General features: G+C 43.6%; 1 protein-coding gene across 4 annotated transcripts in view; it reads right to left on the bottom strand.

Moving 5' to 3' along the window:
• The window catches only part of LOC146871072 (sortilin-like), a 947,375-nt gene that overhangs the window by 143,079 nt on the left and 785,382 nt on the right, over nucleotides 1–18,914 (bottom strand). For all 4 annotated transcript variants that reach the window (XM_085650259.1, XM_085650260.1, XM_085650261.1 and 1 more), the window contains one exon: nucleotides 12,864–12,980. In XM_085650259.1, the coding sequence (XP_085506385.1) occupies nucleotides 12,864–12,980 (117 nt within the window). The remainder of the gene's footprint in view (nucleotides 1–12,863; nucleotides 12,981–18,914) is intronic.

Below are 18,914 nucleotides of genomic sequence, written 5' to 3'. Positions count from 1 at the left end.
AAGTAGTTTGCCGCCCCTCATCCCCCAGAGATGAACTGAGTAATCAGCCAGTCAACCTACTTGCGCATTTCTTTAGGGCAGCGAGTCAGTAAATTCTGAAAAAATGTAAGAATCAGTGTCACAGATACAGGCACACTTGAATATATGCCGCTGACTGGCAGCCCAGCCGGACTATGTAATTATCTAACCCTATGCCTTGAAGAGCTGGCTGGTATTTCATTGCCTGTCGGAACCAGACAAGCGAGTCACGCCGATGAGCTTAGGCTCATCACACAGGAGTAGCCTGTACTCCATTTAAGATGTATCCGCGGATGGGAGCAGTGTAACATTCTATATTACTATGCCAATTTCAGTATACAGTACGTGTGTGCCTGGTGATAAAAGTCTGCCAACTTTCCAGTCAAAGCACTGCCCTTCTCTACAGGCCAATAATTGCAGACCATAAAACTTTGAGTGTATTAGCTGAGAGAGGTGTGCAAAATACAATTCATTTCCATTATGCGCTTGCATAGAGGTGATTAGGATACATCGAGTAGGGAGAGGATGCTTCTAGGCTTAGCTAGGCTGACCCTCCTAGCCTGGGCAACTGCCCAAACCAACATACCCACGTCCTGTCAAACCCTGCTGCTCGGACCTGTATTAGTCAGGCTGCGTCCAGCAAGAAATAGCACAGGGGCAAGGGCACAATTAACTACAGGTTTTAACGCAGAGGAGCCAGGCGGCTGGGCCTGCAGTCATGATTTGCGGTTACACTGATCACCTGGAAGTAGATGTGCCGGGCAGGAAAGACTGTACACCGTCTGTGGTGGCGCTCTGCTCCTTTGAACGCAGCCAATTCTGTACTTTTTATGAGCACTTCTAGGAAGGTTGTTGTATATCAAAGTTTTTTCTAGACCATTACATTTCATAATTTGTAAAATGAATGTCATTTACGCACACAAGGTGGCATTCAAACTTTCACAACAAAGCGGACTTGAAACATAGAAAGTAAATTGCAAACAATAGTGTAAGATTAAGGATTCCAGATGCAGGTTTTTGACATTTTGGGATTTTTGAAAATTGCTGCATACAAACTTGTGGTAGTGAGTCTAGGGCCGGACTGGGAACCGAAACCAGCCCTGGCACACTGATCGGCCAGATGGCCACCGGGGGTGGGGGTTAATGCGCCTGACCTGTTTTCTAGGACAGCTTAGGGGCGATTTTGTTACAGGGGGCCGATATTGTAGGCCCGTGGTAACACAAGCATTAAAAATGCAATAGGTCTCGCCTTTCATTAAGTTAAAGCCATTTGCTTTGCTATACAATACCATTAGCAAAGCAAATGGCTTTAACTTAATCAAAGGCGAGACCTAATGCATTTTGGTGCAGAGGATAAACCACTGGGGCTGTGTGTTCCTGGGGCAGAATGTGTGTAGCTATCAATCTGCATGCATGCAGTGTCAAGTTCAAGTTCAAAAGCTTTTATTCGGTTTGTATTGATACAACCATATAAGCTAAACAATAAAATACAATAAAATAATATTTCACATAACCTTAAACAGTTTATAAAATAATTATTCCTGAACCAGCCTTAATATCATGTAAAAAATGGAGATACACTATTATACGTAAATACATCAATAAATAAACAATTATTACAATATCAATTTAAAAGTAAAGTATAACATATATCGGTACTACATATATTAAAGTGCACAATAAACGTTGATTTTCAACAAAGTAGGGTATTCCCTCACTGTAGTAAAGTGACTTGTGCATGAGTGCAAATTCGACCATAACAAAACACAAATTTCACAGTATTTCATAATAATATAGATTTCCTAGCAGCTCTACTTTTCAATATAAAATGTGCAACGTGAAAGCAAACACCTGTGCTCTCGAGAGAACATAATAATTTCATAGCATCAACTGTTAAACGAATATTATATTTTAAAAGGATAGGCTTCAGATAAAATTTCCTTAAAAATACATAAAATTTGCAAAATAACAAAAAATGACAGCAGCTCTGTTTGGAAACATTGTCACAAGGGCATTTTGAGTTAGAACCTTCCCCAATAGTGGGGAAGGATACAAGATGGTGGGCAATGCCCAACCTTAAACGTACTAATACAAATCGATGTGATCGTTTGGACACGTCCACCAAATACATATGGAGCCCACTTTTGAGATCTAATTGCCTATAAAATACAGAGGTCTTTTGAATCCTAAGCAATTTCTTTCTTTCTTCCCCCTTATAAGACAGGAACGAATCTTTTATTTCTTTTTTGGAGAACGGTATTGCGCAATCTGACTCCTTAGAAATAGTAAAATCAAATAATATGCTATACCAATGAATAATATAATTCAACCATGGAATGCGGGAGCAGTAATCTAGCTTGAGGCAATCTCTAATTATGGACTGTAAACTCAGTTTCCTTTTTATACCAGATTGAGCGCCATAATAATAAAGGACGTAGAGCAGCCAAATCTGATACATATTTAAAACCAGTTTCTTGATGTATTAGGTCAGTTGATGCAGAGGCCGGGGCACACAGCATCCGTTTAAGGAAACTATTTTCATCTTTTTGGAGTTGGACTGTAGATGAATAACCCCACAAACCAGCTCCATACAAGGCTGAGGAAACACATCTTGCATTATATATAGTTACCATATCCTTTATTCTGTGGACCCCTATTTTCGTAGCAAAACGAAAAATGCCATTAATATTTCTAGTCATTTTATATCTAATGTTTTCTTGCTCGCTAGTCCATTTACCATTACCATCAAAACTAATGCCTAAATAACAAAAAGTCTTAACAGCTTGAATCTTTGAGCCTTCTAAAAAGAAAGACCGCAATGACTTCATTTTCTTACCACATATCACGGTGTATGTCTTCAGTTTATTAATTAACAGTTTCCTGCCGTTAATAAAATCAGTAAATTCATCAATAAGCCGTTGAAGGCCTAAAGGGGTACGTGAAATTAAAACAGCATCATCCGCATACAACAATACCGACACAACAGTATTATCTATTTTTGATGCATCTGCCGGGATGTTATTTAAAACCATAGCTATTTGATTAATAAAAAGGGAGAATAAAAGAGGTGCCAGTACGCACCCTTGCCTAATACCTCTTCGCACAGCAAAAAACGGCGTTCGCTCACCAGTAGGCCCATATCGTACGCTGCAGGAAAGTTTCTCATATACCCTTGCTAAAAAGAACACAATCTCTTTTGGTGCCCCCGATTCGAGCAGTACTGTCCAAAGGAGGGAATGATCCACTAAATCAAACGCACTGCTCAAATCTGCGAAGCATAAAAACAAGTTTCCCTCTTTCGCTAGTGTGTATTTATTAAGAAGTAGATTTAAACATTGTTTAATGGTCCCTAGGCCCTTCCTAAAACCATACTGAACTGGTGTTAGTATTTTTTTAGATCTGCGGCCCATATTTTTAATCTTTTTAAAAGCACCCTACTCATCACTTTTATTGAAGAGTCCAGTAGTGATATTGGGCGATAGTTACATGCTTCAGAGCGCGAACCCTTTTTATGTAATGGGACAATTAATGATTAGGCCCAAGATGTTGGGAAATTCCCCATAGCAGCAATATTAAAGATCCTTGTAAGGATTGGTGCCCAAAGGTCCATTTCGTCCTTATATAAATCAATTGGAACACCATCCGGTCCTGGTGCTTTACCCCCTTTGCTATTTACCATCCCTACCCGCACCTCTTCAACACTAAGAGACAATGCTAATGTAGGCAACGTAAAATCATTAGATAAAGGAAAATTTAAGAGCACCTTATATAATATAAAATATTAGAAAAGTGTTCAATCCATTCCGTACAATTAACATAAGACGTCAGTTCGGGAATATGATTATCTTTTTTAAAAGGGCTGTTTACAGTTTCCCAGAAAAGTTTGGTGTTATTAGTTTCACTTGCCATACTTAATTTGTCCCAGGCATCTGATCTCATCACCTTTTTATGCGCCAACACAGCTTGTTTATAGTCAGTTTGCAACTCATGAACAAGCATTTGGTTACGGGGCTTAGTCCTCAGTGCCAATTTCAATTTATGTAATACCTGGGTACATTCGGAATCAAACCACTTCTTTCCATCTAGCTTCTGACCTTTGGAATTTCTAGTTAGAATGCTCCTAATTACATTATTTATATTAGAGAATTCAATTTGTAACATATCGGGGTAACCTCTTCACTAAGGCAGTAGTTAATGCTTTCTCTACATGTTCTGACCACATCCATTTGAATCTTATGTGGGTCCACACCATCCCACTTGATTCTCGTGCCATTCGACCTAACAGGGAGGATATCCGAGATTGTATCAGCGGTATTAGTCAATCTATTGCCCCAATCTAGCAATACTATAGAGATACTATTGTGGTCGCTGACCACCTGTTCTGATATCTAAAGGTCCATATATAGACTGTTCTTTGAAAGTAGGATATGGTCTATATTACTATTCCCATTCCTCCCAGTAAATGTTGGACATTTGATATGGCCCTTTCTCCTGGAGCAGTCTAACAACTCAAGGTCAAATTTTGCTATTAATGTATTAGGAGTCATACCATATTCACAATGTGGAAAATGTAGCATATCATCCGAAGTCCCCACTGCAATAGTATAGACCTTCATAAAACCACATGAGTTAGTATATAGAGCAGGGCACACTCTAATATTAAAGTCGCCCGCCCACAAAATAACTGCAAGTTTACTGGAAATTTTCAGTTCCCGATCTATCTCTTTTTCCAGTGGATCAAACGGAGCCCCCCTATCTTTATGGAAGTTGTTATAATGATTAATTAGCACCAAATCCTTGCCCTTTGGGAACGATAGTCGCAAAACTTGACTATGATTGCCAATAGACGAATAAGTTATGATTTTGCACTCAAACAGTTTAGTGGATATAAGCATCAATAATCCACCCTTTGCTCTACCTAGTGGAGAGGGTGTAGCATTTAAACAATAGGATGTATAGACTTCGACTGTGACATAGTCTGTGCTCCATGTTTCTTGTAAACACATTATATCACTACCAAAAGTGATAAAATCCTGCCAAAAAGGCATACCTAATTTTTTCCCAAGACCTGCGATATTCCAGGTTGTCAGTGTATACCCTTCCTGCATTTTTACTCCTTTGGAATTATTAGGATTTATGGGCACATCCACACCCACTGGAGACTCTGCAGATATAATAGAAGTAAGGTTGCCAGTCTCAATGATTATATTTTGCTTACCCATCATAATGGGGTCCATATATAAAGATTGGGTATTACTTATTTCGCTTCTCCTTCTTGGTAAGCTGAGACTTGCCAACCTCCCCAAGTCGGTGGTCCCCACTGTATTTTTATGTCAATCATTGTCCTCCATTTGGGTCAAACACTGAAATCTATTATACAGTGGTAAAGGGGGCGGGTTACCGATAATGTGGGCAACCAGTTGTTACTAGGATGGTAGGTCATATGGTCAGTGACTGAGTTATTTACCCACAGATGTCTATAAAAATAGGCAAGTGGCAATAAAGTTGTATTGAAATCCCAACAAGAAGGTGGAGGAGCACTAAGTAAAGTTTTGTGTGCCCAATGTGGTGACCTAAAATTAACTATGACTCAGTCCCCGTCAAATGTTTTCATTGTGGGACCTATCCATCCCACTCTTTGTGTAAGTATGATCTGTTCTGCACCTAATATTGGAAAACCACAGTTTTTTGCTAGCCAATGGAGGATTTTATTTTTGAGGGTTTCATTAGTTTCTATTTGCCCATCCCGTAATTTGGGGACATTGCAAAGAACTGTAACATATGCTCTACATTCTGGTGGTAAATGTATTACTGGTGGTATGGTGTTACCTTTAAAATCTTCTGGAACACGTAGGCCCTTTCTCTGTTCTGTCGTTTGATCCCCTCGTTTCCCGTTACCTCCCAATAAAGTTACGCCCTTTTCCCTCGGTGGTTTATCCCTTTGTTCTCGTCTTCCACCATCAGTGTGGCTACTAATGTTGTTATTAATAATGTTGGGTAAGGTATTTGGAGCTGTTCGCTCTGCAGCTATACCCCTTAGCACCCTTAGTCGTATATGGGGTAGATTCAGGCACAACCTCATTTGGGATGAATACAGATGGGGAAATAGGTGTTGTAGCATGAGTAGTCTTAATTGAATTGGGGACTTTTGTTATATGTTGTTCAATGAGACCTACCCTAGCTTCAATACCATTAATTTTATCACAAATTGGCCCCAAGAGTGTTGATTGCAGCGTCTCCATTCTTTCCCTAAAACCCTCTTCGCCAACCTCAATCTTCCCTTCATTAAGCTGGACATCTGCCACACTTAACTGACCCTCACATTTTTCCCCCTTTCGGCCCAACGGGTTCAGTACCGTTTTTCGATGCGTTTGGCTGCCTTTACCCCTATGTTTATGTACAGGCTGCTCTTTAATGATAGGATTTTGTTTACTCTTGGCTTTTTGCCCTCTAGTTCTTACAGACGGACTTTCAGTGATAGTCACCCTTTCCGAACATACAATATTAGTCAACGATTGAGTGTCATTACCCTCGAAGTCCATTGGATCATTAGTTAAGAGAGGGAATTCTGTACTTATATCCGGCGCCTGCAATGTAGGTGTAATTGAAAGTCTGCTTGCCAAGGGACAAAAGTCAGAAGGCAGATTGTGGTGAATAATAGGTATCTCAGAATTATTATCTGCCCCTGGAAGTCCGGCGTATGAGGCCATTAACATTGAGTCAAAGGAATTAGCCATGACTGTGGATATGTTAACGGATTGTATAGGTTGGGCCATGCCAATGGGAAGCGAAAGACGTCTCTGTATTCTCTATTGCTGTGGCAACTACCCCAATAGTCTTCTGTAACATCTTGTCTATGGCGGTTAGACTCGGAAGAGGGTTAATTGTAGATTTTTTCTGCCTGGTGTTAGGACAGACGGCAGACGGCCCGCCCTTTGCCCGGGCATGCAGTGTCAAGGATGCACTTGTGTGTGTGCATGAATGGGAAAGGTGTGACAGTGTGCATAAAGTTTACATTAGGCTGCCTTTTCAAGTGGAACAGGTGCGGGGAAGGCTATTACGAGATCAGGGAAAGCGGCCTGCCAATTCTACTTATTTTGTGAATAAATAGATTTTTTTGCAGGCACCAGGAGTCTCTATAAAGAGCTAATAGCGCTGCAGGGTGTCTGCAGAGCAGATGAATGGCCAACAATACCACTGATGCTTTTAAAGTCCTGTTAATGTCCGTAAAAAATGAGAACAAACATGACAGAGAAGCTCTGCAATCTGCTCCGTGCAGCAAACAATAAATTCTCTGTTCTGTTTCCTGTTCCATATGTACACAAGACCCCGTCCGGATCACAAATTGCTTGATTTAAAATTTAAGACCACCCCAACAGCTCCTACAGAATGCAAATGAGGCTGGGTGAAGTGTGTCAGTCTGATGAAAAACAACCTACTAAAGGCAGAGTCGGAATCTAGCATACAAAGGGAAGTTGGGGTACTAAATCACACACTGCGTTAAGGGTTTTACATGGGAGAGGAGTCCCCGGGCACCCTTTCCAGAAACCCAAACAGAAAACCAATGTTAATTCATTCAAGCAAAACCGCGAACGCCTGCAGCTTTTCAGCTGCAGTAATAACTAAAAAAAAAAAAAAAAAGTTTTTTTTTACTACTTGTCCAAAATGTTAACTCCTCATTGTTATACTAAAAAGTTACCAAAGATGGCCTTATCTAATGTTTGGTTAAATCCAGTAACCAGCCGCCTGTATGAGGACATCACACACAGTTGTACCCTTGCCCACCTCTCTCTGCCCGGACTGGCAGGAGATGCATCAGTCCTGAGGTGTGCCAGAGCAGAACCTATGCCAGATGGAACTGGTAGGCGCAGCGTGAGGCATGAGTTATGTTTTCTTCGCTTATTAGCTGCCTGCGTGGTGCCCATGTTACATCATGCATGAATACCCACACTTGTTTCTTTAAGTGGGATGAAAAACCTGGGGGAGGGTCTCTCAAAGGGGCGTGGTCGATCTCATAAGGGCATGGCTTAAAAACACCTAAGCTAAAAAATCTGTGCTCATTAGCATAGTTTGCCACCCTACTGGTATTTTGTTGTTTCTATCATTGCATCCAGATACAAGTAACATTAGATACAACAAGCCAGGACTATTGGCTTTGCCACTGGTTGTTAGTTGCAGGAAATAAAATTAGCATCAATTGTGGCTTCGTTGTATACTGTATTGAAAACGCTTCCATTCTGAAATGATGTGACTGTGAAAACACGTCTAGTTCAAGTTACCTCAAAGGCAATGAAGGGCTGCAGAGTTGATATTTTTTCACCCTGAGAGTGAGGGCAAAAATAAAGCGCCCAATAGGGACCCGTCTCGGCACCTGCTTTTTAGAACTGCAACACCGGCAGGACCCGGCCCACTTAAAGCCCTGGTTGGGTGCATTAGAGTAAGTTGCCAGTGGTAGTAAGCAAGCAGGTGGAAATATAACTGCTGGAAACAGTAGAGTTAATTGGCTCATAAAGCTTGCAGGTATGTTTGCACGCATTACTGTACACAGACTCAAAGATCCACAGTTGGTTCCTGTTTTCCTTGGCTGGTTGTGTTTCTTTATATGTTGACTTTCATTAATGTGTATTCTATAATGAGCCGAAAGGCCTCTGTGTCTCTCGAGGCGAAGACGCAGTTTCTTGAATTGGCCCACAGGACACATACTCTGAGAGTCCTTTCCAGCAGGGCGATTCTCTAATCTCTCACTATATATGCATGACCTCGTGGCATTTCTGTACGTCCATTCGAGCGCTTCAGGGACTGCACTGAAGCACACCCCGCAATGATGGACAAGGTTAGATCAGCATTACACCGAGAAACAGAGGCAAAGCTCGAGATAAAGACGCGGCGTTAATACCTCTGGCTGCAAACCGCCACCAGCGCTGCTGTGTATCAACTCCGCTGTAAGCAGCTTACCGAGGCCTTCCTGTCATCCCCACTATGTACTTTCTTTCAGTAGCAGTGTTGCCTTCAGAGCCTATATTTGTATCTCCTTGTGGCTGCCGTAATGAAAAATATTGTTTATTCGGAATCTGCAATTCCTCCCCTTGGTGTTTGCAGCCGCGTTTCCACATTTTCATGCTTCACCCGTGTTGGTGGTGAGGGTGGAAGGGCCCGAGGAGCAGGGGGGGGGGCTACAGACTGTACGAGCTACCACATGTGTCCTTATTTACACTCATCCCTTTTGCATCACTCCCTCCCCTCAGATTTCTAAGTAGAAAATCTTGTCAGAGCTGTCTAACATGTCCCCTCCTCGGGTACAGCTGCCTGTCTGCCAGAACTGGTGATTCGCACCTGAAGATGGAAACACATTACTAGTAAACATTCTGCCTTTGACGGACAGAAGCCCGCATAGAGCTAGCCAGGGGATTGGTTTTAAAAGCATTTTATTTAGATTACGTGAATGAAGCAAATTAATTGAATCCATTATATGCAAAAAACTATTGTGCGATTTTCAAGCTCTGATCGCCTCACTAAATGTAAAAAAAAAAAACGTTTTAATCCAAAATCTGTTTTTTGGAGTAAACATTTTACTTTGCCGGCTCTGGCATAACTGCTCCTACAATTGGAGCCATCATATGCTCACATAACTGTGACATAAGGTTCGAAAATGATATTTTTATGACAGAGCGGACAAATCTAACTGCATTCTTTCCTTCATTCCTTGTGCGTGAGAATAACCCCGGCTGTAAGATTTGCCACCGATCCTGTGCTCCTTGAACTTTGTTTGGGCTAAAGGCAGCAGATGTCTCTGTGGTATTGGGGACGTTTGCTTCCATCTCCGGTTTCCTTTTACAAGCTTTTAAACAAGCCTCGATCTCTTGTCTTTATGGGGCCATGTGTTCACCCGCTCAACTGAGACACCACATAGTCTGTTGTTTTCTGGCCAAAAGGACAGCTTGGGCTTAGCCTATCATGGCAGCAGTAAAAGCACATCCTGGAGAGTGAACTAGTCCCCAGCAAACAATATCTTAACAAGCATTTGCAATGCAATAGGTCTAGCATTTATACGAGTTTGAGCTATTGGCATTGTAAATGACAATGCTTTTTATTTAAGTTTGTTTTTTTTAAAACAGAAATAAAAGGCACTGTCATTTACAATGCTAATAGCTCAAATTCTCGCAAATGCGAGACCTATTGCATTGCAAATGCTTGTCTCCGTAGGCATGTGGATTGCAGCTGGTGCTATTTCTTTGCAAACATAATAGTCTGCTTCTGTAATGTATTTTCTCTTTTCAGAAATGTGACTTCATTCTTGTTTAAAGGATAAGATTTCATTGCACCTAAAGGATGGAGACATGCATTTAGGTGTTATGGGCCAGTTTTGTAGATAACTTGTTTCTAATTGTACATATTTGCTGGATAAGGGATGTAGGCATGGGTGATATGGTGATTGTGCAAAGGATCACACACTTTTCAAAAATTGGAAGCTGTAGGTAAAATGCGGATATTCTGATTCTTCAGATAATTAATTACACAATAACCACTTTTTTAAAGTTGACCATAAGCCATAGCATTGTACTGCATTACTAGCAAACTGCATTACATCACATAAATGCCATCAAAATATCTATCATGAAAAGGAGACGGTTGAAATACATACTGGTAAGACAGCTCAGTGGAATGTGCACCCTCCACATAGGTTTTTGTTCATCTCCAGCTTTAAACGAAACCCCGCATGGAAGACTTGGCCTTTCACTTTGGGGAAATGGCTGTCATTGGTAAAAAGCGACACGAGGTAGCTCAGAGTGTGGTGCGGCGCTATATAAATTCTCATGGCTGTTGGAAATATAAAAGACAGTAGCGGTGTGGCCATACATAAACACCCTCAGCCGCCTCCCCCAGCAGGAAACCGCTGTGGCCCCCCGACCCTCTGTGCTACAGCTAGACCACCGTCGCGGCCACCGACAAAGTTGGCGCGTTCCCTCGAGCGGCGTCCCCCCTCCCGGGAGGTTGCGACCCGCGCGCTTAGAGGCGCCTCAGCTCCGGCGGCGAAAAGGCGCGAAGCGAGCGAGAAAAGCCACTGCTCTCGCCGCTCGTGCCAACCACGCGCCCCGCAAGCGTGCACTTAACACCGAAACACGGAAAAAGCACGCACCAACACAATAACAAACAGAAGCCTCTTACTGAGAGGCGCCAAACTTCGGAGGACCGCATTTTACACCTCCCACGTCGCGTTGTCCACGCTCCGAGGTGCCGTCTCACAACCTCGTGTGTCAACACCTCACATGTCTGACGAGATTGTCATGTACCGAGCAAGTGCAGTTACTGCCGCGCTGCTACACTAATGCAGTTGTGTATGTGTGTAAGGGAGGTGAGTGTCTTTAAACGGAATAAAGAGATAGGGAGAACTGTATTTGTGTTTAAGAGGGTGTATACCTAAGGGATGTGCAAATGTAAGGGAAATGTTTGCTTTTTGAAGCAATGTGTGCTTGTGAGTGAGATGTGCGTGCATGTATGTGTGTGTCTGTTGTGTAAGGATGTTATGTGGTAAGGAGATGCCTGTTTACTAGCGGTCTGAGTGCAACGGGGGTCTGTGCAAGTGAGATATATATGTGTTTAAGAGTAATATGAGCCACTAAGCGCTACACATCTAAATGGAGACTATGTAAGAGAGCGTTGTGTCGAAAATAGATGTATGTGTGTATGTTGTGTGGATATACAATGCGTGGTAGAAAATGTGTAAAGAAGATATGTGGCTGGGTAAGCTGTTTGTAAATGAAGTGTGCGAGTGACGGAGAGGTGCCTACGGCGGAGTGACCCATAAGTGCATTTTAGGGGTTGTGTTTCTTAGGGCAAGACTTGACATGCACTTGTAAGAGAGATCTGTACATGTGGTTCTGTATATGTGTTTCAAGAGAGAGAGTGAGTGCGGTGTAGGGGGCGTGTTGGTGTAGCTGTGATAGGTGGGTGTTTAAAGAGATGTACAAACGTTAAAGAATGATGTAGGATAAAAGTTAAGAGGGGCGCCAGAGGGGAGGGGTGTGTTTGTGAGATAGAAAGAGAAAAGTGGCCAGGAGAGGGAGTTGTGAAGAATAAGAAAAGTGAAGCACGTGAGTTAAAACGGAAAGGAACAGAAATAGAGAGACAATAGAGTAAAGGGTAAATGTGGGGAAAAGGTCACCAAAAGGAGAACAAGACACAAAGAAAACGAGAGAGTGTAAATCAAGAGTGTGTGTGGTTGCGAGTGGACGGGAGATAAAGGGATGGGGCGGATAGATGGATTGGGTCACAGAACGCGGGAATGAGTTTAGACAATGATATGGAGAAAGAGAGGAAGAAAGAGTAGCGGAAGACGACTGAGGAGAATAGTGGGCAAAAGAAGGCACGGAAGAAAGAGTGAACGGAAATGAAAGGAGGGGGAGGTGTGAAATCAGGAAAGCAAAAGAGGCTCGAGAGGGATAATGTGGGGACGAATGAGAAGGATGGATACGCAAATAAAGAAAAAGTGAAAGCAAATTTGTGACGCAGCGGAGCGTGGCACGCGCGCTTGGCGGGGGCGGGGGAGCGCATTCCAGGCGGGGGAGCGGACCCTTTGAAGTTTGATGCCGAGGGCGCCAGTGGGCTGAAGCGCTTCCCCAAACGGATTGCATGGCGGCACGATGCACGCGATTGTGCGCGTGCTCGCCATGCAATCCACTTTTGGGAGCACTTTGAAATGCCCCTTTACTAGAGTCTCGCTAGCGATTGCGTAAACGCAATAGCTAGGCGAGACCTAAAAATGAGGAAGGAACCAAAGGAAAGTACAGCAAAAACAGTAAGCATGCATGAATTAAAGACAAAGAAAGCGGAAGAGATTTCTTTACCCCTTGGTTATCAGAACCTCTTCCCGGCCAAAGAGGCAGAACTCCAAATCGTGACCTTTAAGCTCCGGTTGCTCGATGCACTCAGATTGGTTCACCACACGGAAAAAGCCAAAATCACTGAAAGCACAAAATATCAACAAATTAATTACTTTCTCCATAGACACAACATAATCTGAATGAGTGCAAGATACACAGAACCAACAACAAATCCAGACATGGCCTGATCTACCCACAATCTTCCATGATCGAGACTAATGCCACATGGTATGGGGCACTGACGGGACCAAGAAGAGGTAGGGTTTTCTGGCCTTGCACATAGAAAGTAGGGTGACGGACTCAAGAGCGGGACAACACTCTGCATCGAGAAAAGAGTGCCAAAAGAAGAAAAGGCTACATGCCTTTGCAAACGGTATTTCTGGAGGATACTATACCTTTACGCAGATACTTCTCCCTATGAATATCTTCAAGGCATCAGATTGGATATGAAAAATCGTTTCCCCCCAGCATTAGCTCTCAAACGGAGCCAGGTAGTGAAAATGACTAGTGTATCGTTAAGGGCACTAACTCATTGGGGGTGAGAGTGGTTGGTAAGGAATCTGCCAGCAAATTTAGTATCTACCAGAAATACTGTTACTGAAGGCAAGTACACTTTTCTACGGCAGCATACTTCTTCCAGCAGATTCTTCACCTTACAAATGAGCCTCAAAGCAATACTCTCCAGTAGGTGGCATTGAGTAGCTCCATCTTACTTAATCACGACAGTCATGCAACACAGCATTGACAAAGTCTTTTACTGGGAGGCAGTAATGCTTTGCAAGAGTATGTGAAACAGTCACCGAAACACCCCAAGTAAGAGCAAGAACGTATTTTTCTTAACCAAGGTATAGCAGATCTTTAAGCACCCAACTTGAAATTGATTGCTAACTTGTTCTCGTCTTGTAATGTCAATGTTGGAAGATACTTCACACCATGGGTCCAGTTTACGTGACCTCACCTCTTTCCTGGTGGGACGAGGAGTAAGAAGGGAAGACAAAAGCGGTGTACTGGCCCAACTGAAAGGCACACAGATCTTTTAAGAAAGAAGGGCATGTGCCAAATACCAGCTTCTCTGGATAGAAAACAGTAAAAAGTGGGCATATCGAAAAGGCCTGTATTTTGCCGATACTATGGGCCAAAGTTAACCAACTCCCACAGCCGTGGGGTCTCCCAAAATAGGGTCCAAGACCGCCACCACCCAATTGATGTAATGGATGGCCTTTGTGTTCATACCACTGGAATGATGCTCCCTGAGATCGAAGTGAGTAAGGCCTTCAGAGCAAGGGGAACTGATTGCAACTGGAGCTCAGTGTGCAGGTGTTGCGCTTATATGAAGCAAAGGCCTCGTGCGGTCATTGCACCCAGAAGTCGCCCTGCCCAGAGAGGAGGCGTCCATAATGAAGGTGGCCAGCAGCTGCTGAGGGTGAAGGGAAAACCCACTGTGACAATGGAGGGGCACATCCAACAATGGAGGTCCGTGAGAACAGTCGAAAATCTGCACCCAAGCTAAGAGGCTGTCCCCGGATGCTGGAGCCACACTTGCCTCAAGCACCACTGAAGGGCTTTACTAAGTCACCTTGCACCAAGACGGTGTGTCTGCTTCTTCCTCATAGACGTTCCCACTCCCATTTCCTGAAGTCTCTCTACCTCATATTCGGAGCCTATTCCGGGTCTGAAGATGGTGATGCTCGAATTCCCAACTCCATCCAACTCTTCTCAGGCTGAGGTCTTTTGACATGTCCTTTTGGGCATTTTCATGACTGCTATGCAGCCCTCTGGGATATTCGGCAAGAGCTCCAAGTTAGGCGATTTGTGCAACTCTAGCCCAGATGCCACCTCTCTCCATGTTCCACAGCCTCCAGCCTTGGTGCTGCTTACTGATGGCTGTTGTGCCTTCAGCCAGTGACACCGTCAACCTCCTAGTCATTGTCCACCCCACTTCCTCTACATCCAAGTGGCGAATGAAAGGATTAATTTATGCATTATTAAAAAATCCCTTTCACAGCACCAAGCTAGTGCCCAAATATTTGCCCAGAGTAACTCTTCGGATCACATTCTGATACTTTGGATATTCCCAGTAGAAACTATGGGCGCGTGGATGAAGACGATCCAAAGTCTGTAAACATCCTCCCTCCTTATACTACAGATTACCTATACCTACAAAATGCAAGTGACTTTGACATGTCGCCAGAAGGGGACATTCATTATCCCTCAGACTCACCTTCTAAAGAACTTTATTTTCCTCAGTGATATGGAAAACAGCAATAGCACTGGAATTTCCTTTGGTCACTGCTAAAAAAATGTCTGCCTCTTGACAGAAATGCTTCAGCCGTCCTGTATGACTCCAGCACCCTTATTGCCAATAGATTAATTGCTCTTGGCGCTTGTTTTAGCTGCCTGGGAGAAACCCTTCTTGTCACTGTAAGTCCACAGACAAATCACCATGGCCTGTAGTGTCTCACCCTAGTATTTTGTCCACACACCCATCACTGGAGAATTTGGTGATAAACTCTAACAATCTCCCAACAGCTCCTCAGAATTGTTAGTCAAAAAACGTTACCCTTATGGCCTGAAAAGTCTTTGCTTCAGGCAACCTAGCTATGTTCTCTTCAAATACTACATATCTGCCTGACCACATGAAGAAACCCTTCTCAGACCTGTTCGGTTAAGGTTTGGATGCCTGCAGATAAATCTTGAAGTGTGGCCACAGTGTGCTGCTTGAGCTTTGATATCCCAGCGAAACATTCACATCACCAGTACCGTGGCTTCTGGGACTTTTCTATCGGGCAACCATAACAGTAGTAGCAACTGTCGTATCTGAGCCAAACCCCCGCATCTTTCACTCCTTTCAGGGAAGTGGTGTGCCCAAGGCATGCAAACATGACAAGCAGCAGCTTCAGTCTCTCTCCATCTTATGCTGGATCTGTTGCTCCGCATCTTTGACTCCTCCCACCCTCAACCTCCAACATCCGTAGGGTAGTAATCCATTTTCCATCCTATTAAATAGTGATTATTACAGATTATGTGGAGCACCTACTTATCCGCAAAGGTTATGTCCTACTACTCCTAGCCTCCTCCTTTCAGTAAGTGAGCCCTGGCACACCCCTTGATTTTGTGAACTGAGGTACATTCCCTGTTTAACAAAGTAGTAGAAGAGGTGTACCCTCGGGGAGCGAAGCACATGATTGTACTACATTCAATTCTTGGTGTTGGCACCATCATGGCCAACTTGAAATTGTATGATTAGGGACGGCCTTTGCCGGCTTCTACAAACCCCACTAAGAATTGACTGTGAGGCTTTCCAAAAAGCACCTTTTATATACGTCTCCACAAGTTAACTTTCCTTCTTATTATCTTGGTCTGGTCCCATCTCCATTAAATCTGCACTCACCTCTAGTAAGATCTGAAACAGTAGTCAATAGGTGTCACCTCCTCTCCTACACAACTCCTACCTCAACGTATCCAAATGCCGGTTCTAGCCAGCAAAGATGATTGAGCCTGCTGAATACTGAAGCTTAAGGGTGCCCTGAAAGAGCAGAGCTCGCCTTGTTCATCCAAGAACTTTGGCCTTGTGCCCTGTACCAAGACAATGCAAGAGGACTTAACTGAAGGAGGGCCAGAGATCACTTTGAGGTGTCCTTGGGTGCCTTTTCCATAACTAATTTAACACTAAGCTCCCTGGTGTCACAATAAGCAACAGTCACAGGCTGACAAATTCGAGTCAGCACATAGCGATGCCATGTGGATCTGCTATAGACATCACCTTGCAGCACAGTCAGGAGGTGATATATACTCAGTGGTCGCAGTGCATTAGAAACAAGCATTTGTAATGCAACCAGTCTCGCATTTTTTAAATTTAGAGATAATGGCATTATAAATGACAATGATTTTACTTATGTTATTTTGCTTGCAGTGGAGTGATCATTTAGAAAACGAGAGTTAGAGCTATTAGAGTTGTAAATGTAAGGATAATGTTACTTACCCAGCAAGCATCTGTTCTTGGCATGTAGAGCTGTAGATTCATGGGATTTGCATAAACCTGCCATCTAGTGTTGGGTCCAGATGTTTGCAGGTTGTTTTTCTTCGAAGAAGTCTTTCCAGTCACAAGGTAAGGTGACTCCTCCTTTCGGTGATAGTGCGCATGGGCATCGACTTCATTGTTAAGATTGTTTTACCACAGAAGGTGAGAACGGGGTTAGTGAGTGTAGAACAGAGATGTCCATGCTTATGAATGTAAATTGAGAACTACAACTACAGGAGACCGGGAGGCGGGTGGGCGTGGGCGCATTGGAATCTACAGCTGTACATGCCAAGAACAGATGCTTACTGGGTAAGTAACATTATCCGTTCGAGGCATGTAAGCTGTAGATCACATGCTCTGCATAGACTATATAGCAGTATACTCCCAAAGCGGTGGCTAACCTGTAGTGGTTGTAGTTGTTTGAAATAGTGTTTTTAAGTACTGCTTGGCCTACATGTGCTTGTTGTCTCGCTAACACTTTTACACAATAGTGTTTGGTGAATGTGTGTGGTGTAGACCATGTTGCTGCCTTACAGATGTCGGCTAGGGGAATATTCCCTAAGAAGGCATTAGTAGCCCCTATTTTGCTAGTGGAATGCGCTCTAGGGGTTATTGTCAAAGTTCTTTTTGCTGTGGCATAACATGTTTGGATTGAGGGTGGGCGGAGCCCGCAGAGTTTTACTCCGCGGAGTTACCCGAAACCCGCGATTCCGCAGAGTTCCGTGAATGGCAGCGTTTCGGGCCTGTCCTAGTAAAGAATAAAGAAGAGTGACATGACACGATCCTGGGGCACAATATAGTATTCAGATAAATAAATCCTTCAAGTTGCCAGCCAATGGAGCTCCAGGCCCTAAAAATTGCATGTAGCAGAGCCTGTAAATAAAGAAAGAACCTGCTTCTGTGAGGCTCCTGATAAGATGGCATTTTGAAGACAATGTCCAGCAGTGGATGTGTTATCTGGTTTAACCCTCTGCCACCCTTGACTGTTCATTTTTTTTTTCTTTTGTAACTGTTCAAAGTGAAAATGTTGCAGCTGCTGATTTGCTCCCACTTATTTAATGGAAGTCGGTAATAGCAACGAAGCTGCTGGCTTTAGGAATGTGAGAGCTGGCTGCTGATGATGTCGGCACTCTCACTTCACCAAATGTGTGATTCTAATCAAATTATTTGACCACCAGGCACTTTGAATTGCCAATGAGATAAAAAAAAGCATGTAGGTTTCAGGTGGTGCAGAGCTCTTCCTGTCAGAGCACCAAACTATTGTTCCAGCGTCCCTCGTGCCAGGGGCTCTCAAGTGTTGCTTCTTGTGCCAGAGCAGATAGCAGGTGCCCTCCCCTCCATGGCAGTGGGAGGTGGGTAGTTCATCTCGCCCTTGGGCACTGGATTCCACCTGTCTCTTGTGGCAGCAGGGTAGAGGCTCATAAAACATGACCGGCAGCAAATACTATACTTTGTGTATCACTTTAAAAGCCCTCCTCTATGTGCCTTGCATGCATTTTTTTAAACCGGCCTGCAGCTGTAAATTGTAATCCTGTGCTCGGCGTTGGCAAACCTGCCTGCTGCCTTTACCTTTCCTGCACTCTTGCTTCCTGCTGCCCCTGAATTCATTGCAATATGTTCCCACTGCAGTGATGTTGCCCTTGAATTAGTAGCAAACGCTGCTAGTCCCGGCGTGACATTTTAGTCTCTTGCATACACCAAAAGTAAGCAGGCCAGAAAATGTGAACGAAGTGCTGAGCCTGGCTGAGCGTTAAGAGCCAGAGAACGAGTCGAACCATGGAAAAGTTTATTATGCAGATTATACTACAGCTACACTCACACAGCCTCCTCTGTGCACTTTCTCACAGAGTATACCGGCACGTAAGGCACCCTGTATAGATCTATGTATACGTGCAGTATCCTGAATGCACAGATGCACTCAGAACACCCAAAACACACACATGAACTACCTGCGCACATGTACGCTACACCGCCCTGTGCTTGAACACGCAGAG

Source organism: Triturus cristatus, chromosome 1_1 (genome assembly GCF_964204655.1).
Source record: "Triturus cristatus chromosome 1_1, aTriCri1.1, whole genome shotgun sequence".
In the NCBI taxonomy this organism is placed as follows: domain Eukaryota; kingdom Metazoa; phylum Chordata; class Amphibia; order Caudata; family Salamandridae; genus Triturus; species Triturus cristatus.
Note: the sequence above shows the minus strand (reverse complement) of the source record. Positions and strands in the feature narration are given on the sequence as shown.